This window comes from Cornus florida, unplaced genomic scaffold (assembly GCF_030987335.1).
Source record: "Cornus florida cultivar Cherokee Brave unplaced genomic scaffold, ASM3098733v1 CherokeeBrave_3.0.0_Hap2_Chr01, whole genome shotgun sequence".
NCBI lineage: Eukaryota > Viridiplantae > Streptophyta > Magnoliopsida > Cornales > Cornaceae > Cornus > Cornus florida.
The window spans coordinates 18157337-18182575 of record NW_026775571.1 but is presented as its reverse complement, the minus strand read 5'-3'; the positions used below and the strand labels follow the sequence as shown (position 1 = coordinate 18182575).

The 25239-nt window shown below is 39.1% G+C and overlaps 1 protein-coding gene across 2 annotated transcripts in view; it reads left to right on the top strand.

The window, feature by feature from the left end:
• The window catches only part of LOC132293285 (uncharacterized), a 90370-nt gene that overhangs the window by 16272 nt on the left and 48859 nt on the right, over nt 1-25239 (top strand). For both annotated transcript variants that reach the window (XM_059790720.1, XM_059790712.1), the window contains exons 4-6: nt 1243-1322; nt 3025-3063; nt 9799-9817. In XM_059790720.1, the coding sequence (XP_059646703.1) occupies nt 1243-1322; nt 3025-3063; nt 9799-9817 (138 nt within the window). The remainder of the gene's footprint in view (nt 1-1242; nt 1323-3024; nt 3064-9798; nt 9818-25239) is intronic.

Here is a 25239-nt window from a genome sequence, read left to right as displayed (position 1 = left end):
ATTTGACTTCTTTTGCGCCTTAGGGCCCTCGATCGTTTTTTTTTTTTATATTCTGGACGCGTAAATAGGAGATAAAACCTAATCACTAAACTAAGATAAATGCCAAAAATAGAAGAATCCGAATCCGTTCAGCCCCCTAACAAAAAATTCTGAAATATTCAACAGTTCCCCTATAGCACTGAAAAACACAATTGTCCCTAAAACGATGGTTCAGCCAAAAAATTGACATGAGCCACAAGCAAAGCTAGTAAGTATTAATCTTTGGGCCGTTTCCTATCACAAATAGGTTTTTGCGAGGCAAAGCAAGCTCGTCAATCTGTACCAGAAATATTCTGTACGCTGTCCTACGTCAGTCTCCCTTGCCTGAAAAGAACTCATCCTTTAGTTTGGTTGTGGATAAAGTGGCTTATCATTCAGGTCGGACTTTGTTTGATAACCCTAGCCGTAGAAGTTTTCTTCAACAACAATGGGAACTACACTTTTTTTTTGACAAGTAACAACAATGGGAGCTACACAACCATACGATGACAGCTATCACCACATGACTGCCACCCAACGATGATCAAAAACATGATGACGACGACGACAACAACATGGCGATGATGACAATCAACAGCTTGATGACAATGACCTTTGATGGAAGCCACATGATGATGATCTGAAGAATCTTTGTACGATGTTGATGATGGTTGTATACTTTACTGGCGATGACGATTGACAATGATGAAGATGGCGATCGACGGTGTCTCTGACCGAAATCCTGCTCTGATACCATGTTGAAATTGTGATACAAGGAGGAGGAGGAGGAGGAGAACAGGGTTTTGGGGAAATTTCCTGAGAGGGTTTTTCAACCTCTCACTGCTATTATATATAACTATTTTATATCACAACAAAGTGACCAACATGGTCTTATAAGAAACACTCCAAAATACACCCATATACATTTTAACAATCTGTAGTATGGCCATCAACGTAGGATTTGTATAGCCAATCATTCAAGAGATATATGAGTTTTTCCGATTGTTGTAATTTTTTGATTAGACAAGTTTTTACCTGGAGACAGTCACTGCAGTGGTTTGTCTCATTGCTCCATTTCTAGTAGAGAACCACATGGAAGAAACAACATTGCCATGCTTTGGCTATCTGCTAAATTTAGTAAGCTTTGTTATGCGTCACTGGTGCCTAGCTATTTATGGTCCTGACTAACGTAATGATTGTTTTCATTTTTACTGTGTCACACAGCAAGGTTGCATCATGGGTTTCTCTCACATGCTGATGGCAATGGAGATTGGGTCTTAACTGTATTTACAGCTTTATCTCTGGTAAGTCTTGTTTTTTTTAGTTTTTTAAAAATAATTTTACTGTTTTTACTTTTCCTTGCTTCTAGTGTGGGCGCGTATATGTTTGTTTGTGTATATATGTATATAGAACAATGACCTGAAACTGATTATTATTATTATTTTTTTTCACATGCCATTGTTGATTCTATGATATTATATGTTCAGGGACTTGAGCTTCTTATATTGTATAACGTGGATGTTTTCTTAGGAAGTAGGTTTAGCTCAAAAAATAGGTGTGTGTCAATTTTCGTATGGAAAGTAACTTCAGTGAAATTTGATACACAAGTAGAGATGTAGTAAATAGAGTGTCAAAAGGTACCAAAAAATCCAACGTTGGCTTGCACAAAGGAGAGAATTTGGAGACAAGTTAAACATAGAATTAAAGTGAGATGAGTTAAGTGGAGGTGTGTGGCATATTGTGTGATCGTTGTAAACCACAAAATTGGAAGGTGATTTTTATAAAACAACCATTAGATCAGCCATTCTTTATTGGGAGAGCTGTTGGAGGCTAAGAAACAACATATTCATAATGGGAGCTGATATTCACACTCCACGATTGTTCCAGAAGGTATTGCTAAGCTTGCTAGCAATAGTTATATTCTACTTTTGCTGGCTAATTTTGTCATTTCATTTATTAAAAAGTTCAAGTGGAGCGCAAGTAGAGAAAGATATAGTGGTAATGTCATATCCCATTCATAAAATAGGCATGGTAGAAATATGAATGTGAGGATAGATGTGTGATAAGAAAAGAAATGATAGTATTAGAAATAAACAGATTCATGAGAGGGTTTGAGTAGTACCAGTTGGGCATAAAATAAATGAAAATTGATTATGATGGTTTGACTACATGCATCAAGGACCAATAATTGCACTTGTGTGGAGTGATATGGTCCACATTGAAGGCAATGACAGGTAGAGGAAGACTGAAGACCACAACCAACATAGGTTGAGATAGTAATAAAGATATGATTGTATGTCGTTTCACTGAGGTTTTGGCTTGCTTAGAGAAAAATAGTGAAACATCATTTATGTAGCCAACCCCAAATAACTGAAAAAAAAAAAAAGGATTTTATTGAATTGAGTTGAGTCATTTTTTTAAAAATTGGTGCATGATATGGCCTCTTTTTTGTATTTCTCTCTTACATTACCAGTAATTCAGTGAGAAGAATCTAGCTTTCGAGTGATTTAAGGTATAAGCCGACGTGAAGTTTCAAACCATGTAATAGAATTCTTATTCCAATTATACGGTATTGGTACATTAATCTTGATTTACTGTCATGAATTTAATCCTTATGTTGGAAAATATATTGGCCAGTGCAATAATGATTGGTGGCTCTGTTTTTAAAAGGTTACATAGAAATTATCTTCTTAGCTAGACATCATAGAATAAGGATGGATCTCATTGTAGATCCGTATCAGACAATGACCATTTAAGTTGATGTTAGAAACCAAAGTAGTACAGTCTCAGAAATGCAATCAGATCCACCAACAGATAGTTTTTATATTATCTTCTAACACAGCTAACTACATGTTTCACAATATACAGCTGATCTTGTATTCTTTCAGTGTAAGCCTTAATTTGCATGGTTCATTATTGTGGATTGGTTGCTCCTAGATCTGTTTCGTTTGTGGTTTTTGGACCTTTGAGGCATTACTGATATGTACAAATATATTTATCTTGCAGATAATTGATGTTCTAGAATTTATCCCTTCACATGTGGCGGTATGAACCTTTTTCTCTCTTACTCTGTGTATGTGCACACATGCATTTGCTCATGCGAAAATGAAAAACGTAAAACTTGATGCACTTTTTGTCTTTTTTATTCTCTGATTTTTTGACTGGATACTTTTCTTAGACTTATGTTTTTGACAATTAGAGGACTTGAGCCCCTGACAGTTAAATTGAGTTGTAGCCGTATACCAGTTAAAATTTAGAAAAATCTAAAATATTAAAAAAAAAAAAAAACTTCTTCTGTAACATGTAGATTACAAAAAATATTATCTCTATAGTTGTAATAATGCAAATATGATTCCCACATTGCGTATGGTGGTGCATTTGGAAGAAGAGGAAAAGCAGAATGTTCAAAGGGAAAGAGTCGTCCACGGCGACGCTGAAACTTCATATTATTCGCTCTCTTTTCAGTTATGTGAATAGGTGTTCTTGCTCCTCTTCCAATGATTTAATCATTTTTTTGGATTCTTTGGGTTCTTAGACCCCAGTTCCAATTTTGTATAAGGGACGCGTTCCCCTTTTGAACGCCTTTTTATTTAATTCTTACTTATCAAAAAAGAAAAAAATAATGCAAATATGATTCCCCTTTAAGAAATTTCGAAAACACTTGGCAAAACGTTATATTGGAAAATCCATCAAATTTCCCATGAACAACATTTGTAAATCTATCATCAAATGCTAATTTTATATCAGATTTAACTTTGAAGTGAAAATTTAGGAAATAATTAGAATTTAGAACTTACCAAAATTTTGAAGCAGTGGAAGCTTTTCATTAAAATGAAGCGTTATATATATATATATATATATATATATATATATTTATATATATATATATATATTTTAAGTTTTGGAGGCTAGATGTAGCCACGTCGGAGTATGCAGACATGCCACAACTCTCTGGGATACCAGGAAGTACTTGGTTTGGTGGCTGAAGTCTACGATGTGTTGAGATGACCTCTTTGCACTCACCTTTACCTGGCTTAAAACGAGATATCACTTGACTTCTTTGTATATAACATGACAATGCCATATTTGATCACGCCTACCATATGCAGCTATTGCACACGCTATAGTCTCTTTGGTGGATGGAGGCATCCCATTGAATTGTTGTGAAGCTTGTTTGGAAGCTGATCGCTTTAGTGCAACCCTATTGCCATTTGCCACAGCAGTCACCCCTATAGTTGCAAAGCCGCCCCTATTGCGTCTCAATTGGACAACATTAGTGCACATGGTTGCATCCTATTAGACCGCTGTAGGTACACATAGCTTGACCTCTGAGGCTGCCATGTTGGCTTGAATATTGCCTTGCTCTCCCTTACATGCTACAAGTCGACTCTACCACACACCAAAGGAAGACTCTTTTCGAGCGTGCGGAGACCCTGACATGTTTGAGACTAGGTACACTGACCCCTATCTGTAGTTTGACTCCTTGACAAGGCCCCGACCCAGAGGAATCAGCAATGACCTCAACTAAAATTCTCTCTTTAACAAGTGATCTTCAATTTCGACCTAGCATAGCCCACTTGGAATCTCCACCATATTAAGTGTGATGCATCTTCTACTTATTAAAAAAACCTGAACTGTTTGTCACAAGGTCCCGTCTTGACTTTTGATTACATAATATCAAAATAAAAACAATTTAAGGGCTTGCACTGACTGATAATTACCTCAAACTACAAATTTAGGGCCTTTCAGTGAAGGAATATATTTACATATCTCATAAACCCGGTCTTACCTTTTGGCACTTGAGGCCCTTCACCTAAGGATTCCATCTTGCTACTTTAGTGGGTTGCCTTGAAATTGGGCATGTGACCCCACATTTTTCATTGATTGCATGCATCCAAGATCATCATGTTCGCATCAAAGATTGCCATGTTCGTGCACCAGTGTTAGAATCATCATAGAATTGTTTCACATAACTAGTTTCTTGATCATGTTTCAAAATATCACTTCTCATGATTTTCATTATACATGTTTTAGGGTCTACATAATACATTGGGTAAAGTGCAAAAAAAATCCCTGAACTATTGGGGTTTTGCAAGAAACCCCCTTGAACTACAAGATATCCCCCTGAACTATGTTTTTGTTGCATTTAACCCCATTACGTTAGTTTCTGATGTTGAAAAAAGTAAAAGACCAATTTGCCCTTTTTACAAACTACGCCGTTTCAACTTAAAGACTAAAACTCAAGTCTCAATACTATCGACCGGTACTTATATATGCTATATTTATTATTTACCATACAAAAACTAAACCACAAAGGTAAACGTAGAGAGAGATGGAAAGAAGAGAGCAGAGAGAGCAAATAAAAAACATCAACCATGGCAAACTAAAGAGAGAAAATCAAACATGAAGAAGCATCCATGGCAGACGAGAGAGAGAGAAAATCAAAGATGTTCTACGCATCCGTGTTGTTGGGTGCGATTTTTGGACTCCCTCGATTCGCGTGCGCCTCAGCCGTGGTGGTTCCGGCCACCCTGGTGACGAGGATCATGGTGCGGTTTTTGGGGTTCTCTCGATTCCAGCACGAACCGATATTGAGAGTAGTGAGTTTGATTTTTTTTTTTTTTTTTTCCTGCACGAGTGAGTTGATTTAGGGATTCAGTTTTTGGATATTATGAAATTAGGATTCTAAACAATTGGGCTCTTGTTCGTCTATACAATAGCTAACAAATTTGATGAAAGAGACACAGAGAAAGAGGGCATCTATATATACATGATACATAAATGTATGTATGTGTGTGTGTATATATATATATATATATATATATATATATATATATGTCAACACAAAGCACAACAGACCCAGAGATCATTTTGGCAAATATATATATTTTTAATTTGTCAGAAAGCAAGACATATATGTGTATAGTCGGTAAACGATTTCCACAACAACCCAAATAGAGGGTTCATTTTGTTGTTTTTTTTTTTTTTTTTTTTTTTTTTGTTAAATTTTTTATATCAAAGTATGCCTTTTGAAGAAGATGAACAGTGTATATAGGTGTGTGTAAGGGCGTATTTGGGTGTACACAAGGTTGTGTTTGGGTGTAAGTTATTTAAAGAGGGGTTTGGGTGTAATGGTTACTATAAGGGGCAATAGAGTATTTTCATGTTTGCAAGGGCATTATAGTCAGTAAGTTATAATTTTTATGTCACGTGACCGCACATGCTATTTTACCAGTGAGATCCAACCGGAGCATCGCCAAATGGGGCTATCTGCAACAAAAATGTATAGTTCAGGGGGTTAATTGCATTTTTGGATCTTCAGGAGGGTTAATTGCATTTTGGCCAACAGTACAGGGGAGTTTTTTGCACTTTACCCTAATATATAATCAAAGTTAGAAATCTCACTTGAAAAAAATTTGAACAAGAAAATTAACATGGTGCAGAAGATATATTCTAGTTTAACAATAAAATTCATGAAATAAGATGTTCTGAATAAGAGGCATGTATTAACCTACCTGACTACTAGTTTAAAATCGATTGATTCTTTAACCAAGCACTTTTTCCTCTCTCTTGTCCTCCTTTGCTCTTCACTCCTCTCTCTTCTTTCCTGATCGTCTCTCTTTCTCTCTTCTTCTTGCTTTTGTTTCTAGTTTTAAATTTGATCATTGTGAATCCCGAAGATTGTGACTGTGGTGTAAGGATTTCTATAGTATTACATTGTTTAGTAATTAAGTTGGTGCAGAAAAACACAAGTTTTCTGAGACGTTCGTCAACAGTTTGATCGAATATCGATCCAAGTTCTTAACTTGGATCATTCTGGCTTTTATACTTGTTAGTTCCACCTACCAAAATGTTGAATCATCCACCACTAGAAACACCAGCTGGATCCTCCACAAAAATGCTGGATCTGCCCATAATCAGGCTGTTGGATCCATTCACCAAGGCACTGGATCTATTTGCCAGTGCATAATAGTTTACAAAAAACTGGAAGCCCCCAAATTTTCTCCTGATTTCTCACATGGTTAAACTTTATTTAAAAAAAATCACATTTAAACCCACAAATCAATGTATCCAAATTTACTAATTGTTTATTAAAATATAATCTTCTCTAATATATTAATAAAATTCTAAATGTTGTCTTGCTTGGGATTTTTCGCTGTCCAAAGACAGAATTTGGGTGGCTTGGTTCAAACAGATGTACCTGAGAAATGCCTCCTTTTGGAATGTGGTTACTAGGGAGTCATACTCATCAATTTGGAAAAGCATAGTAGCAGTCAGAGACATCATCAAAGACAGTTGCAGGTATAGGATTGAAAATGTTCAGAAGATTAAGGTTTTTTTGGATCCATGGTGTGAAGGAAAGTGTTTGGTTAATCTATTTAATCATAGGGTGTTGGGATATCTTAGCAGAAATAAGAAGATCAACTTGAATGAGTTCATAACAGATGGACAGTGGGATGATGTCCATTTGATGAATACTACACAGGAATTGATGCAGGTTTTTCATGATCAGAAGATATATGAGGGAGGGGATCAAATCAGATGGAAGACTAATTTTAGTTTCAAGGCAGCTTGGGAGGTTTGCAGAGTTACAAATCAAGTAGTGTATGCTGGTCTGGTTTATGTTGGAGTGGGGGCAGACCTAGCTGGTCTACACATTCAGTATTGGTTATGCAGAATGCAATACTCACTCATTCTTTTCTGCAAAAAAGAGGCTTCTATCTTGCTTCTAGATGCTGCATTTGTTATAGAAATGTAGAGTCCTTGGATCATCTCTTCTGTAGCTGTGAGTATACATGGCAAGTTTGGAATTACATTTCTGATACTTGTGCTTGGAATTTGCAGAGGGATATTTTTTTTTTTTTTTTTTGATAAGTAGAATTTGCAGAGGGTTTATGAGGTTCAAAATTTGCTAATGGTGTTATATCAAAAATTTCAAGGGAAGGGCAGCAAAATGGCTCGGATTTTATTTATCGCTGTGTTATATTTCATTTGGGTTGAAAGAAATGAGAGATGGCATAATCACAAGTGTAGAGATTCAATCATAGTAGTTAAAGGCTCAAGGTGCACAAAAGTGCAAAGGCCTCCTGGAGCCTGAGGTGCAAGGCAAGGCGCGCGCCCGACTGAAGCAAGGTGCACGATGAAAAAAAAAAACCACCCAATAACGATGCAATAGTATATATAAAGATGCAAAAGTAAACTAAATCAATTACTTAAGTTCAATATTCAACATAAAGGTGTTGTAACAAAATAAACCAGATTTCAATTAGCAAAATATACTAATTTCTATTAGCAAAACTAGATTTCATGTCAATTAGCAAAACCAGATTTCAATTTCAAAGCAATATTAACATTTCAATTTTTTTTTTTAAAAAATACAGAGCTGTGCAGTGACTGCAGTCCAGTTCAAAACTTCCAGTTCAGTTCATAAAAAAAAAAGAAAAAGAAGACGCAGATTTCATAAAAAAAAAAAAAGACTTTGTAATTTTCCTTATTGTTCATCAGTACTGTTTTTATGATTTTATCGTACTATATATAATATCTATACACTTGGAACACAACAATTATATAAATAGCAATCCTAGCAAGGCTGAGATCTTCATAATCAGAAAAAAGACCAATGAAATTAGATTCAAATTGATCACAAAGGAGATAAAGGATTAAATGAAAATTGAAACCAAAACACTAGGATTAAAAAATCTGTAAGTTGGAAAATTAAATTTTAAATGCCAAACTTAAATAAGTTTTGGAGAAGAAGAAGAAGAAGAAGAAGAAGAAGAAGAAAGAGAGAGAAAAGAAGAGAGAATAATTCCACCAAAGAAGAGAGAAGAAGAAAAAGAGAGAAAAGAAGAGAGAAAAGAAGAAGAAGAAGAAGAAGAAGAAGAAGAAGAGAGAAAAAAAGAGAGAGAAAAGAAGAGAAGAAGAAGAAAAAGAAGAAGAAGAAGAAAGAAAAGAAGAGAGAAAAGAAGGAGATCTGCCAAAGAAGAGAGAAGGAGAGAAGAAGAAGAGAAGGAGGAGAGAAGAAGAAGAGAAGGAGCAGTCAGCAGTCAGCACTCAGCAGATCGCAAGCCCTAGCCCTCTGTCTTTCTCTTTGCTTCAAATCACTTTCCTTTTGCTTTTCCTTTTATTTTATTGTTTTTCATTTTGTAAAGTTGTCCAAAACAGTAACAATAAACACCTAACAAATAATAAACAAATAACAAATAATAAAAAAATAACAAATAACAAATAAAAAGATGAGGTTAAAGAAGGCGTGCCTTTGGTACGCCTGGCGCCTTGCGCCTCTGCCGTAAAGGCGCGCGCTTGTGCAAAGGGCCACGACTTAGTCCCTTTCAGGCGCATGACTTGCGCCTGTAGGCGCCCTGGGCCTCGGGCTCGCGCCTTTGGTGCTTTTAACAACTATGGATTCAATGGAGCTAGCTAAGTGTATTCTATGGGCGGTACTTGATGTAATGGGGGTTAAATTTCAGGATATCTTGTAATCTTATTTTGCTAGTTAGTTCTGTTTTTACTTGCTCTAGATAGGGAGAGTACTGGTTTATAAGTGAGGGTATGCCCTTACTATTTGTCTTTGTACTATATTGTTTATATTTATACAATCCTTCATTTAGGAAAAAAATAATATATTAATAAAATTGCTATGGGTCATTATAACTCTCTTTGTTATTTGTCCCATCTAAAGTCAACTGCTAAATGCTATTTGAATATTTCGATTTTTCACCTTTTCCACTGGCACTATTAAATTGTGCTGTCGCTTATGTTGAATTCTTTTTCATGCAGGTGGTTTTTGATCATGATGGTGAGATTTATTATTCAGCAATATCTTTTATTTATACTGTATTTCCTTCATTGTTGTTTATGTTGTTACTTCATTCTCATTCGTGCTTATGTTTAATCAGCATTTTGTCCTCTATTATTTTTTCTTTTTTTTCCTAGTTGACACTCACACACCCTCCTTTTAGGAATTGTTTGCACCCAAGAGGAGTCGAACCTTAGGCCTGATGCTGACTTACCCACTTGAGCCATTGTCCTCCTCAATTCTGTTTATGTCCATCTTTCATACATCTATGTGGATTTCATAAACTTTTGTTAAAACCTTCATAAAGTGTTCTTAGTTTTACCTGATGAAATTCATTGTTGCTCCTTAATATTTATTTCACATCTCCCCTCCATAGTTATGCCATTGGTTTTGTTTTGTCAATAATTTGAAGAAAATCTTTAGTGGAAGATCTTTATATCTTTGAACCCCCTTTTTTTTGCGTCCTAAATTTTACTTTTTTTGGTTGAACTTAATAGCAATTATTACCAATGGGAATTAGCCGAAATGGTATGATTTCTCCTCCCCAAAAGGGAGGTTGAGTGTTCGAGCCCTGTTAGAGGCAATATTGGGGGTATTTCTGCATTTGCTTGAATTTTTTTTTTTAAAAACTTCATCCATTGTTTTGTTTTGTTTTCCTCTGATAAGTAAAACTTCATCCATTTTTAATAGCAATTATTATTCTCTTCTTTTTTTGGGTCCGAAAACTCCCTTATACCATCCATTTTTTGCACTAACCACTTCCACTAATTTTTTGGTAGATGACCCCCATATTACGCATGACGCTTGCAACTTGCCCTATCCATTATTGTTTCGTTAAAAACTAACATTCTAGTCACGTGCACGCACACGTTTTTATTTTTTAATTTATATAATGATGGTTTTACCCTCAAACTTAGATAGAGGTTAAATGCAAAAAATAAATATTATAGGGGGTTATCTGCAATTAACCTATTAATTGCATACAAGGGTCAAAAAATGGGTCTATAAGAACTCAAAATGGCTCCAATTCTGCTACTTCAACAATCATCTTCTTTCATTCATCTTAGTGCTTCGGTGTGGTCATTGTCTTCATCATGTGCTACTCCTGCAAGCAACATAGTCATATTTCTCAACATGAAATGTGGTTGTAGATGAAAAGCAAAAGTTGGTATATCTGAATCATTGCTTAATCCAGGCAAAATTGCTCATCACTTGTGCATAGGGTCGTCGCAAGTCTTTTTGGCTTCTAGGGGCCTCCATCATAATCTGGAAACTATCACGAATGGTAGCCTCCACCACAAGATTATAGCATTTATTAGTGGAAGTCTTCACCATGTATGACCTCAAAACCCTTGTTCAGATAGCACAATTGAAATTTAAGATCTTGATTTAAGAAGTGAGAGGAAACTATGGCATTCAATGATGAAAGGCATGATGGTGCCGGACATCATGGTTGTGTTTTTATGCTTTGTGACTGTTCTTGTTGCATTTTTATTGAAATGATTCAATTATGGAAAAGAGGGGGATCGTAATACCAAGTTTTTTCATAGAACTGCTAATGCTCATAGGAGGCAACCATATTGGGCGTCTGTGTGTGGATGGTACGGTCCTGTCTACAGAGGAGGAGGTGCGGAATGGGATGGGCTAGAGGTTCCTTTTTCGGAGGAGGAGGTGCTGAAGGCTCTCAAGAGTTGTAATGGCGATAAGGCTTCAGGCCCCGATGGTTTTACTATGAGATTTTTACTGGAAAGTTGGAGGTGGTTAGGCTTGAGATTATGAGCACTTTTCATGAGTTTCATTCCACGGGGAGATTTGAGAAATCACTGAACGCATCTTTTATTGCCCTTATTCCTAAGAAGGGTGGTGCTTCTAATGTCAAGGACTTTAGACCAATTAGTCTGATTGGGTGTATCTATAAGATCATTGCGAAAGTCCTTGCGCTTAGGCTGAGGGAGGTGCTTGATGGAGTTGTTTCTGAGTCTCAGAATGCCTTTATTGGGGGTAGACAGATTCTGGACTCGGCTCTCATTGCCAGTGAATGCGTGGATTCTAGACTTAGTAGTGATGTTCCTAGTGTTCTTTGTAAGCTGGATATCGAAAAAGCCTACGATCGTGTCAGTTGGAATTTCCTGTTGTATCTGTTGGATAGGATGGGCTTTGGTGCGAAATGGAGGAAATGGATTACTACATGTATTTCCATTGTCAGATTTTCGATTCTGGTTAATGGGTCTCCTACGGGATTCTTTGGTAGTTCTCGAGGTCTGAGGCAGGGGGACCCTCTTTCCCCATTTTTGTTTATTATTGTTATGGAGGCCCTTAGTAGGCTGATGAGAAGGGCTGTGGATTTGGGGTTTATTAGGGGTTTCAAGCTCGGCCCTGAATCGGTTCAGAAGATAGAGATTTCTCACCTTCTTTTTGAGGATGATACCATTGTTTTCTATGAGGCTGAGGTGTCCCAGTTGCAGTATTTGAGATGTGTTTTGGTTTGTTTTCAGGTTGTCTCTGGTCTGAAAGTCAATGTGGGTAAAAGTGTGCTTGTCCCTGTGGAGGAGGTGCAGGATGTGGATTCTCTGGCTGCTGCTTTAGGCTGTGGGACTCAACGCTTCCCTATTTCTTATTTGGGTCTACCGCTGGGGGACTCGGCAAGGAGGGTGGGAAGTTGGGACCCGGTGATTGAGCGGGTCGAGAGAAGATTGGCTGGTTGGAAAAAGCAATATCTCTCCAAGGGTGGAAAAGTCACGTTAGTGAAGAGTGTTTTGTCAAGCCTTCTAACATACTTTCTCTCGCTTTTTAGGATTCCAGCCTCTATTGTGGGAAGACTGGAGATGCTCCAACGGAATTTCTTTTGGGGGGGTCTTGGGGAGGAGTTTAAATGTCATCTTGTCAAATGGGATTAGGTTTGCAAGCGTCTTCAGCTTGGTGGTCTCGGAATTAGAAGACTTGGTGGTCTCGGAATTAGAAGACTGGCCCCTTTTAATTATGCTCTTCTAGGCAAGTGGCTTTGGAGGTTCGGCAGTGAAAGACATAGATTATGGCGAAAGGTTATTTCTTGTCGTTTTGGGAAAGAGAGGAGGTTGGTCAGCTAGGCCTGTTAGGGCTGCTTATGGTGTGGGGGTGTGGAGGTTCATTGGGAAGGGGTGGGATGAATTCTCCAAACACATTAGATTCAGAGTTTGGGATGGAAGATTTGTCAGGTTTTGGGAGGATTCCTGGTGCGAAGATAGGCCTTTGGCTCTGTTGTTTCCAAGATTGTTTAGGATTGCTGTTGACAAACATGCTATGGTTGCTGACTGCTATCGTCTTGATAGCGGGACGTTGTCTTGGGATGTGCGATTCAGGCGACCTTTTTAGGATTGAGAGTTGGATGATGTCACTGGCTTGTTGGCCCTTTTGTATAGACAGGAACTGGATGGCACTGGTGTGGATTCCTTGTTTTGGGTGCCTTCTTCTAATGGGATGTTCCAGGTCCGGTCATTCTTTGTGCGCCTCACTGGGTTTCATGGGTTGCCCTTCCCGTGGAAGACGGTGTGGCTCTCTAAGGCGCCCCTTAGGGTGGCCTTTTTTGTGTGGACTGCAGTTTGGAGTAAGATTCTGACTTTGGACAATTTACGGAAGAGAAGACATATCATTGTTAACCGGTGTTGTCTTTGCAAGTGTGTTGGGGAGTTCGTGGATCACCTTCTGCTGCATTGTCCTGTTGCTTATGAATGTTGGACTCTTTTGCTTGGTTTGTTTGGCATCCATTGGGTCATGCCTTAGACTTCTCGAGGATTGCTAGATATCTGGAGGGGCCAATGGGTGGGGGCTCAGGCTAGAGACTTCTGGAGGGTGACCCCTCTTTGCGTTTGGTGGAGTCTTTGGAAAGAGCGGAACAGAAGATCTTTTGATGGGAATGAGTCCTCTATTGGAGAGCTGAAATTTTTTATTATTTGTACCCTTTTTTGTTGGGGTTGGGGGAGGGATTATTCTTCTTTAGAGGACATTGTGGACTTTTTGGGTTCTTTGAGTTCATAGATTCTTTTTGTGTATATCTCGGGACGCGTTCCCCTTTTGAACGCTTTCTAATACATTTTACTTATAAAAAAAAAAAAAAAAAATGAACTGGTGTTCTGTTATTTGGATGAGATTGCAAAATTAGTGATTGTAGTGATGTATTTGGAAGCCTCCCATATACTACTGATGGATTTTGTCAATGGCAATGGAGGTTAATTTAATTTAATGATTGATTGAAAAATTATGTAGGTTAATTGTAGATAATTCCCTTATATTATCAATTTTTTTGCATTTAACCCCTTGTGCTACGTTTTGGGGGTAAAACAGTTTTTATTTGAAAAAATCAAAACATTTGCGTCCACGTGTAAAAAAATCGTCAGTTTTTTAACAGAAGATGGGGCAAGTTGCAACCATTTTGTGTAACATGGGGGTTATCCGTGAAAAACTTGGGGGGGGGGGGGGGGGGGGGGGTGGGGTTAAATGCAAATAATGGATAATATTGTGTTTTTTGCAAATAACATTTTTTTAATAGGTTGAATTTATTTCAAAATGGACACATCACATACTTGGTGATATATCTTCTGATATAAAAAGGGACTTTTAGTTTTTTCCTTTAAACGCAAAACAAATAGCACGAATTTATTGACCAATCATGTAAATCTTTATGGTTAATTTTACTGAAATTTCCTCGGCACTCAGTTGTCATTGTTCGTTTCAGAATTTTATGGTTCTAAAGTCCCTTTTGATACCGTTTGATAGAATGCGCTTCACTAGAGTATAAATGTACAAGCTCTTTGAAAAGATAAGATGTGAATATTTGTCTCAAACTAGTTGCAGCATCATGTGCAACAATGATAACTAGTCATCCTTTCACCTATTGTGGTGCTAATGATCTTTTGATATTTTCTTTTCATATTTTATGTGGTGGTAGTTGAAAATATTATGTACATGGTGCTTTTCCAGCAAATATGGAATATCTGGCCATGTGGAAGATCCAAATTGAAAGAATTTCCGGGGAGCTTTGTAACAGAGATGCGGTCTGAGTCTACTACTCCGATCAGTCACCAAAGTCATCCATTCTGGTGAAATCCTCAGTTACTTTTTCTTTGTTTTCCTCTCTTCTCTCTTGAGTTACTCTGCTTTTCTGCGGTTTTTTCGTTTCTTGTTTCCCTGTTCTCATTTGGTTGCTTTTATGAGAGCCCTCGATGTCCAGAAGTTGTCGTTTTTGGAGGTTGCAAGCTTCCCTTGTCTGGAGTGTGTATCTTCAATCAGAGGGCATATTTTTAGGGTGGACAATCATAACACTTCCACTCGCGAATTGATGCTTAAGTCTTGCCTTGTTGGGAGATTTGACAGTGATGTGGGGTCTTTGGAGTAGATTGAAGAGTGGGCTACGAAGACATGGAGGATCTCGTGTGGGGTTAGGGTTTCTTCTTTGGCTGATGGTCTTCTGTTGTCCGATTCCGGTCGATTAAGGAGGCACAAAAGGTGCTAAATAGGGGAAAGAAAGCATGAGGCGATGCATAGTTGTTCATCGACCTATGGTGTTACAGGGTTGGGTGTTTTGGGTTGAGAAAGAAGACTAATCACCGGCGAGTCATCGTGTACGGTCTTCCTCTGCATCTATGGTGTTAGAAGCTATTTGTTGCAATTTGGGATTTATGTAGAGGATTTTAGGATGTTGAGGCTTATGAATTGAGTGACACAGAGAGGATTGTTATTACTGTGGTTGAAGGTGGCGAGATCCCACAATCCATCATCGTGGAGGACAGGTGGTGGGCCATCAGAATTTCATTAACAAAAGAAATCGCTCCTTCTCTTGTGCCGTTTTGCTAGTCCTGTGCTAGAAGTGAAGGCTTGAGGCCACCTGTGGTGTCTGAAAGAAGGAAGCGTCCATCTCGTTGGCCTGGGACTAGGTCTGGGAGTGCGCCGGAGTTTCAAAAGACAGATTTGCAGCACCGTCGGACTCAAGGACACAGGGACGTGTGAAGTTGAACGCGCCAAAAGCGAGTGGGATTGGGAGAGATCCTAGCAGGACACGTGGTTGGCGTTCAGAAGACTCCCGTTGCAAGTGTAAAACAACTATTTTTGCACGTGAAGATGCACGTGAGAGGAGGGGATTTTTAAGTTCTGCATCCGATAGGCTTGGTGAGATTGGGCTTAGACAACGTGGGCCTGTACAGAATGGATCATGGTATGCCAGAGCTTTAGAAAATTGAGTCGGTTCTGATAGGCCAAGGTCATTTGGGTCCACCTCTCGTTCTGGCCTGCACGGCCAAAGTCCAAACACAAACAAATAAGAGATAGGGTGGTGAGTTAGAGCCCAAATATGTGTTTATCTGTATCTATTAATGGATTCCAGCCCAGCTTAGCTTCTGCTAAGGTGTCAAGAACGGTTTCTCAAGGCCTTATCCATGATTCGGCACAATAGAAGTCGGATATGAGGTATTGGTCGCGATCGGAGAAGGAGCATTGGGCGAAGGTGAGTGTGAACAAGAAGGGTGCTGGTTAGATATCAAAGAAGTTTCGGCACGGTGAGTACTGTCAAAACTTGCTCTTTGGTAACAGATTTGGACCGCTTCAGTCGGGCTCTCTGTGTGATGTCGAGAATGGCAGTTGTTCATCCATCAAGGAAGATTATCAATCTTCGATTAAATTTCATCAGTTTGGTAAAAGATAGACTAGAAAAAACAAGCAGAAATGGGTCGCCCGCAAGGATAACCATTTTGATCCTAGTATGTACCTTGCTTCCTTTTCTCGGAGCTTTGTCTCTGCTCTTTCTTCTTCTTCTACTCCTTGTGGGGTGTTGAGGAGTGAGGTGGGGGAGGATTTTGATGGGACGTTGATGATGTCTCGGATGCTATTGCCGTGGTGGAGGTGGACTCCGAGGATGAGGTGATTGATACGGAATTTACTGGGCATGGGGCTTTTGGGCTGCCAAAAAGGGATGGGACGTTCAGTTTGCTTGTTGATGGGGCGCATTGATCGGAACTGTGTAAGGTATGATGGGTTTTGCTCTGATTTCTTCTCTTCCATTCAGTATGGTACGTCTGGGGATGATTTGGGTGGGGTGTCTGAGCCTCAACTGGGAAGGGAGGAAGGAATAAGTCATTGTAGACCAAAAGGTGATTTACTGGAGATACCTCAGATGGTTTCTTTGCCTAAAAAGATGACAGTTTGCGTTGGTAAGGACATCTGTATTACCTTTAGTGATGAATCAGCTACTTTGTTGGTCCAAGAATTGAAGAAGCACAAGTTTTTGTCAGATGAAGTGCTCACTAATGCTTCGGATACTTACCTTGATGTACAGGAAGGTGTGGTGGACAGTGTAGTTGACTGGATGTCCTGTGTTGATGAGGTGGAGGAGTCCGAGGGAGGTGATGAAGATGGGATTAGGGCAGGTCTCTTGACATGATCTTGTGGGCGGTGGGTGGTCACCTAAATCTGGGGATGGTTGATCCACTGACAGTTGTGAGACCGGAGGGTATGGACAGTGATGTTGCAAGGCAGGATTGTGTTGATATTGGCAAGGAATGGGTCATGGCAAATATCGGGGTCACTAGTGAACTGTTGGGTGCCTTTTGCAAGGGAAATTAGGACCAGGCCTTGTCAATTCTTTATGTGACGGTGGAGGGGAGAGAAGGGAAGATGAAAAAGATCTTTAGAAAGGGGAGTAGAATGAAAAAGAATCCCCTCTTGGAAAGGGGAGAGGGAATTGAGAAAATGGGGTTCATTTGGTGTGCCTTTAAGAAACGAAGATTGATTTGATGACCGATAGAGTGGTTAAGAGCCTTTGGGGGAGTAGGTTCGTTGAGTGGGAGGTTTTGGACTGTTTAGGGTCCTCTGGAGGCATTCTTATGTGGGATAGGAGATAGATGGCAAGAGTGGATATTTGGAGGGGGCGATTCTCTCTATCTTGTGCTTTTGTGATGGAGGCGGATGGTTTTTCTTGGGTTTTTTCTGGCGTTTATGGGCCGATGGATGATTGTGAGAGGGTTGCACTGTGGGAGAAACTTAGTGTGGTGAAGGGGTTGTGGTCTCTTCCATGGTGTGTGGCTGGGGATTTCAACATGGTTAGGTCCCCGTCAGAGAGATCTAGAAGTGGTCGATGGACTTCGGCTATGATGCAATTTTCGGAGTTTATTGATGGACATCATTGATCTTTCATTGGAGGGAGCTGCTTTTACATGTCCGGTGGTAGGGAGGTGCCCACTCTTTCCCGCTTGGATAGATTCTTGATTTCTGGGGCGTGGGAGGAGTAGTTTCCGAACGCATTTAGGCTGTTTTGGCTAGGGTGACTTCTAACCACATTCCTTTGGTTTTGGATTGTGGAGGATTAAGACCTCGTTATACTCCCTTCAGATTTGAGAACATGTGGCTTAGAGCGGTTGATTTTCAGGGGAAAGTGCGGTCTTGGTGGGAGGAGGACACGGTGGTGGAAACGCCGAGTTTTATTTTGACTGGAAAGCTTCGACTTCTGAAGAACAAATTCAAAAGATGGAACAAGGATGTGTTCAGTAATCTAGAGTGGAGGAAGAATAGGGCTCTTGTTGATATTACTGAGATTGATGTATTGGAAGGGGTGGGTGGTATTGTTCAGTCTAAATGTGATAGGAGAGCAACTTGTCAGGCAGAGATTGTAGAGATTGATGTTATGGAGGAAATTTTGTGGTTACAAAAATCTCAGGCTTTATGGCTCCTAGAGGGAGACCGTAATATAGAACTGCTAATGCCCATAGGAGGGGTAATCATATTGGGCGGATTTGTGTGGACGGAATGGTGTTGAGTACGAAGGAGGTGTGTAGGGGGATTGTTTCTTTCTACCAGAGGCTCTACTCTGAGCCTTTACATTGGAGGCCACGCCTCGATGGCCTTCATTTTGACTCTATTTCAGGTGTGGATAGGGATGGGTTAGAGAGTCCCTTTACAGAGGAGGTGGTTTTGAAAGCTTTGAAGAGTTGTAGTGGTGATAAAGTTCCGGGTCCAGATGGTTTCACAAAGAGGTTTTTATTGGAAAGCTAGGAGGTGGTGAGACAAGAGGTTATGTGCACTTTTTATGAGTTCCATCCTAATGGGAGGTTAAAAAAGAATGCATCTTTCATTGCCCTAATTCCTAAGAAGGGTGATTCTGACATTAAGGATTTTAGACCAATAAGTCTGCTTGGGTGTATCTATAAGCTTATCACTAAAGTCCTTGTGTTGACATTGGGGATGGTTCTGGACGAAGTTGTACACACAAATTTTGTCGTTTGCAAATGAGAACAAAATAGGGAGTAAAAATAATGTTTTATTAAATTTGAAAAATTAGAGTACAATCCTCTGTAATATTCTTTACAAAGAATAAGGTCCTCTGATTCGTTCTCTCTTTTTGTTGGTTGGATCCAAGGGCTGTACGAGCTTGATCTTGAATCACCGTGGAATTTGGATGCAGAACGTCACGATTTGATGTGCTTTTTTGTTGATCACCGTGGAATTTGAATGTAGAACGAGACGATTTGATGTGCTTGTTGTTGATCACCGTGAAATTTGATGAGGAATGGCACGATTTGATGTGCTTGGTGTTCTTTGCTTTTGGGTTTGGATGTTGGGGATGAGTATTGGCAGAGTTTCTGTATTTCTCTCTGCAATTCTGGATTTCTGAATTATGAATTTGTGTTCCCCATTCCTCCTTCCTCCAGGCCTCTATTTATAGGCTTCTTCGATTAATAGGTTAATGTCACGTGTCCTCTCCTGATAAGGATAAAATCATAACTGGGTCGGCCGGTTATATTATGATAATTATCCTTAAAAATAATTATTTCAAATATATTTTCTTAGGAATAATTTTCTTTTCATTTAGTCATCTTGGTTGGGCTATTTAAATAATTTAAGTGGACTAAGGTTGGGCCAATTAAATAATTTAAGTGGACCAAGGTTGGGCCAATTAAATAACTTAATTAAACATTAGACCCATATTTGATGGGTCAATTTGTCAAAACCAAAGCCCACTAAAATTTTAGTGTCTACAGGAGTCATTTTTGAATCTCAAAATGCGTTCATTGGGGCAGACAGATCCACTCTCATTGCCCGTGAATGTGTGGATTATAGGCTCAGTTGCAGTGTTCCTGGAGTTTTCTATAAGCTCGATATTGAGAAAGCCTATGATTATATTAGTTGGAATTTCTTGTTTTATCTGTTAGAGATGATGGGTTTTAGAGAAAGATGGAGGAGATAGATCGAGGCATGTGTTTCCTCTGTCAGATTTTTTGTGTTGGCGAATGGGTTTCCATCCAGGTTTTTTTGGTAGTTCTCGTGGTTTGAGGCAAGGGGATCCCATCTCATCCTTCTTGTTCATTATTGTTATGGAGGCTCTTATTAGGTTGATGAGAAGGGCGGTGGATTTGGGATTTTTCATGGGTTTCAGGATGGGTCCAGAATTAGTTCAACAAATAGAGATCTCTCACCTGCTTTTCGCAGATGACACTTTAGTTTACTGTGAGGCAGATGTGTCCAAATTGAGATATTTGAGATGTGTTCTTGTTTGTTTTAAAGGCAGTTTCAGGTTTGAAAGTTAACGTGGGTAATAGTGTGCTTGTTCCTGTGGGGGAGGTTCAGGAGGTGGCTTCCCTTGTAGCGGTTTTAGGGTGTGGGACGAGCTCCTTCCTTATTTCTTATTTGGGCTTACCGTTGATAAACCGTTTCGAGAGAGGGTTGGCTGGGTGGAAAAATCAATATCTTTCGAAGGGAGGGAAAGTTACTTTGGTGAAGAGTACATTGTCCAGTCTTCCTACTTATTTTCTTTCGCTTTTCCAGATCCCCTCCTCTGTTGTTGGAAGACTTAAGACGCTTTAACGGAACTTCCTCTGGGGCGGCCCGGGGGAGGAGTTTAAGTTTCATTTTGTCCAGTGGGAGCAGGTTTGCAGGCCTTTATAGTTGGACGGTCTTGGGATTAAGAGGTTGGCTCCTTTCAACAGAGCGCTCCTAGGTAAGTGGTTATGGTGATTCGGTAGCGAAAGACATAGGTTATGGAGGAGGGTTATTTCGTGTCGCTTTGGGGAGGAGAGAGGGGGATGGTCATCTAGGTCGGTCAGATCTGCTGTCGGTGTGGGGGTGTGGAAATTCATTCGGAAGGGATGTGACGGGTTCTCTAAGCATATTAGATTCAGAGTTCGGGAGGGAAGGGACGTCCGGTTTTGGGAGGATACTTGGAGCGAGGATCGCCTATTATCTTGTTTGTTTCCAAGGTTGTTCAAGATTGCTGTTGATAGAGATGCTTTGGTAGCTGATTGTTATCGACTTGATAGCAGTAGGTTGTCTTGGGATGTGCGATTCCGGTGATCCATTCAGGATTGGGAGTTGGACGATGTGACTGGCTTGCTGGACCTTTTGTATAGACAAGAGGTGGATGTTACTGTTTCGGATTCATTGACTTGGGTGCCTTCTCCGCAGGGGACTTTTTAGGTCCGTTCCTTTTTTCTTTGTCTCTTTGGGTTTCACGGTTTCAACTTCCCGTGGAAAACGGTTTGGCATTCGAAGGCTCCTCTGAGGGTAGCATTTTTTGTTTGGACTATAGCTTGGGCAAGATTTTGACTCTGGGCAATTTGAGAAAGAGAAGACAAATCATAGTCAACTGGTGTTGTTTGTGTAAGAATGATGGAGAGTCTGTGGATCACCTTCTTTTGCATTGTCTCGTGGCTCATGGCTGCTGGAGTCTTATTTTTGGTCTATTTGGCGTCCAATGGGTTATGCCCCGGACTTTAAGGGATTTGATTGACGTTTGGAGGGGCCACAAGGTGGGGGTTCTTGCTCGTGACTCTTGGAGGGTGACCCCCCTCTGTGTTTGGTGGAGTCTTTGGAAAGAGCAGAATAGAAGATCGTTTGACGGGGAGGAATCCTCCATTGGGGCGTTGAAGTTTTCTATTATTAGTTATCTTTTTAGTTGGGTGATGGGAGAAATTGTATATCTTTAGATGAAGTCGTGGACTTTTTGGGTCCATATGACTCCTTTTTTGGTTTCGGTATTTGTATAGCTATTGGGATGCGTTCCCCTTTTGAACGCTTTCTAATGCACCTTTACTTATAAAAAAAAATGGAATATCTGGCGATCTAAATGGTAGGATATTATGGGATGAAGTAGAGGAATTTTAAATTTATTGTGGGTCTCCATCAACTTGATTTCAGTATAAATTCCATCAAAACTTAGAAATGTGTGCATTTTCCTTCCCAGTCACACCTCTGTTATTGTCCTTTGGCTGCTCCTCTAATTGGACAACCCAAATTGAGCCTTTATTGTTGCTGCTTCTGATTCCACATCTTGCTTGGTGATTCTATTCCTAGAGACCATAATAACATTTTTTAGTGCTCTTGTGAATTCTTATAGGATCTAGGAGTAGGGAGCTTCCCCGAATGTGTGGAGGGTGGCAGCGTGAATCACTGTACTCTAGGGTGCATGTTTGGTGGAAGATCTACTCTAGGTGGTTTTACTCATGGTTGTGGGTTGATTTTTTCACCTTGCCGATGGTTCACTTTCCTACTCAATTTTGTCCACTCTAAGGTGGATTGGTTGCCAGATGGAAACTTTCTGTGATACTAAATTTTATGAAATTGACCAATTTTTGTAGTGATAAAACATGTTTAATTAAAGGCTTAGAATTTGGACTGAAAATTGGAACCTAGAAACTTTTAAGTGACATGAAATCTCTTGTATTATATTGCTAAAGTTGCATTTTCAAGTATAGTGCAACTCTGTTGGAGCTGTAATTTTTTGTTTCAAAAACAACCACCACCACCAAGCCTTTTCCCAATTACTCTTTTAGTTTTAGTTTAGGATTATTCTGCAAAATGAATTTTATTTTTTTATTTTTTTTATTTTTTTTGATAAATAAGTAATTTGTTAAAAGCTTTCAAAAGGGGAACGCGATCCTACAAAACAACAAGAACCTGGGTAAGAATCCAGGGAAGACAGAAACTCAATAGTCTCCTCAGCAGAGGAACATAGTCTACCCGAACCCCAAAAAAGAGAGAGCTAATAACAGAAGATTTGAGAAGAATGACCGAAGATTCCTCTCCTTTAAAGGATCTTCTATTCCACTCCCTCCACAGACACCACCAAAGACTCGGGGGCACCATCCTCCAAAACCCTTGAGCCTGTGCTCCCGCCCAACCCCCTCTCCAGGCGTCCATCAGACCTCTTGTAGATCTAGGCATGACCCAGTAAACTCCAAAGAGGCCTAACAAGAGATTCCAACAGTCAACCGCTACTGGACAATGCAAAAGAAGATGGTCAACCGACTCTCCATTACACTTACACATGCAACACTAGTTGATCGTGATATGCTTTGTCCTTCTCAAATTATCGAGCGTCAATATTTTACTCCACATGAAAAAAAATAAATGAAATTTCAATTACTAAAAAATAAATAAAAATAAATAAGAATAAGGAAAAATAAATAACAAATAAAATCACAATAAAAAAGTAGTTCTTGCTGGGAGAGTAGCATCGGAGACATCTTTATCTGAGGAGGCAGTTGGAGGAGGCTTCGTTGGCTGCTCATCCTCAGAATCCAAAAATAAAAAGCTACATAAATAATTTGTTTCCATTCTGCTCTATTTAAGGCCATAGTCTCAATCAATCCACTTGCTATCATATATTTTTTTACTAACTCTACTGATGTTAGTTTTGGTCCTCTTCTTCCCCTAGTACTACTGTCAATGTGGACTATGTTACTTTTCCTAAAGCACACTTGAAGGTCTTCTTTGCACATGTCCAAACCATCTTAATCAACATTTTATCTCTGATTGGTGCCTGCACTAATCATGTCCCGATTGTGATAATTTATAATACTATCCTTTTGAATCTTATTGCACATCCATCTCAACATTCGCAATTCTGCCACACTCACTTTGTGCAAATGTTGTTTCCCAGCTACCCAACATTCGTTTCAATAAAGTATGGTTGGTCTAATAGCTGTTCTTTAGAATTCTCCTTTCAATGCTTTAATTGTTTGTATCTTCATATATATGCAAGTCTGTTAGGGTTTGTATCTTACTTTAAATATATGCAAGTCTGTTAGGGATTTAATTATTTGTTCTTACCTTAAATTGGTTCCGTGAGAAACACTAAATTTTACTTCCCTAATATCTCTTGCTTTTTAATAGAGCCTTATGGTTGGGAACTTGGGACATCTTTTGGATTTTGTGGATAGCTTAAAGCTATAGTTGTCGCCTTTGGTGTCTTGTGTATTCTTTTGGGAGCACTCCCCTCTTGAGCGCCTTTAATGAAATCTTATTTGTCAAAAAATTAAAAAAAATAAAAAAGGCTTAAGGATGCATTGATTAATAAAAATACTAAGTTGTTTAACCTGGGATTCTGTTGGCTTCCACTTCCAAGACTAATTAAAGTGGAGTACCTTTTAAGAGGTTTTCCTTAGCCTGTATGTATAATTAAACTTCTCTAGAACATTTATTAGTTTAATCTAGTTGTTGTTTTTGTACCAGAAAGAGGACCATAAAATAAAAATACCAAGTATGCACCTTCACTAGTTTCCATGCACCACTTGTTCCTTTTCAAATTTTTTTCCTTTCCAATTTATTGTTATAGATTGAGTTTAAATTGGATTCATCCATGAAAGTCCATGAACTTGTAAACAATCCGTTAATAATTTGCACTTCTTTTTCCCTTTCTTGTTGCTGCGATAACAAATAAGGCTGTAATAATACCCTTTTATGTTAGTATCTTGGTTATCAACACAGGCCTCAAACATAGCATGTTACTTTTTGTGAACAATGTAGTAAATTTACAGTCAACACAATTTATTTTTGATTTTTTGCAAGCATGGAGCTTTTGAATTCTATTTTTCCATATTTGTGTATTGTAAAAGTCATAGCTTTTGGAACTATGCTTGTTCGCTGTTTTTTGGATAATTTGTCACGAGAATCCTCAAAGACAAAGTTGTCACAGACTCGCAGATTTTGGGGTCTAGCTGGTTTGATAATGCCTTGTCCTTGGTCAGCTTCATGTGGTTTCTAGAGGGTATGCAACAGAAGAGTATTATAATGAATATCCTCATTTTTTTTTTCCCTCTTCGTTTGGGTGAGAGTTGGGGATGTCGTAACTCTCTCATTCATGTTTAGCAATTTAAGAGGTTTTATGGTGGTAGAGACTCTACTCTACCAATTAGTTGAAGATTTCCCATTTTTTTCTTGACAATACCATTGTTTTTTGTGAGGCGGTACTTGAGGTGTGTGTTGGTTTGCTTCCAATCAGTTTTGGGCTTAAGGATCAATCTTGGAATGATTGAATAGTGCTAGTGGGTGAAGTGGGTGGGTTTACTTTGCTGATATTTTGGGATGTGGTGTTGGTGCCTTCTTGGTAACTTACTAGGGATTACCTCTTGGAGCTTCTTCAAGGATTGCGGCTTCTTCAGACCTAATTGTGGAGAGGTTTGAGA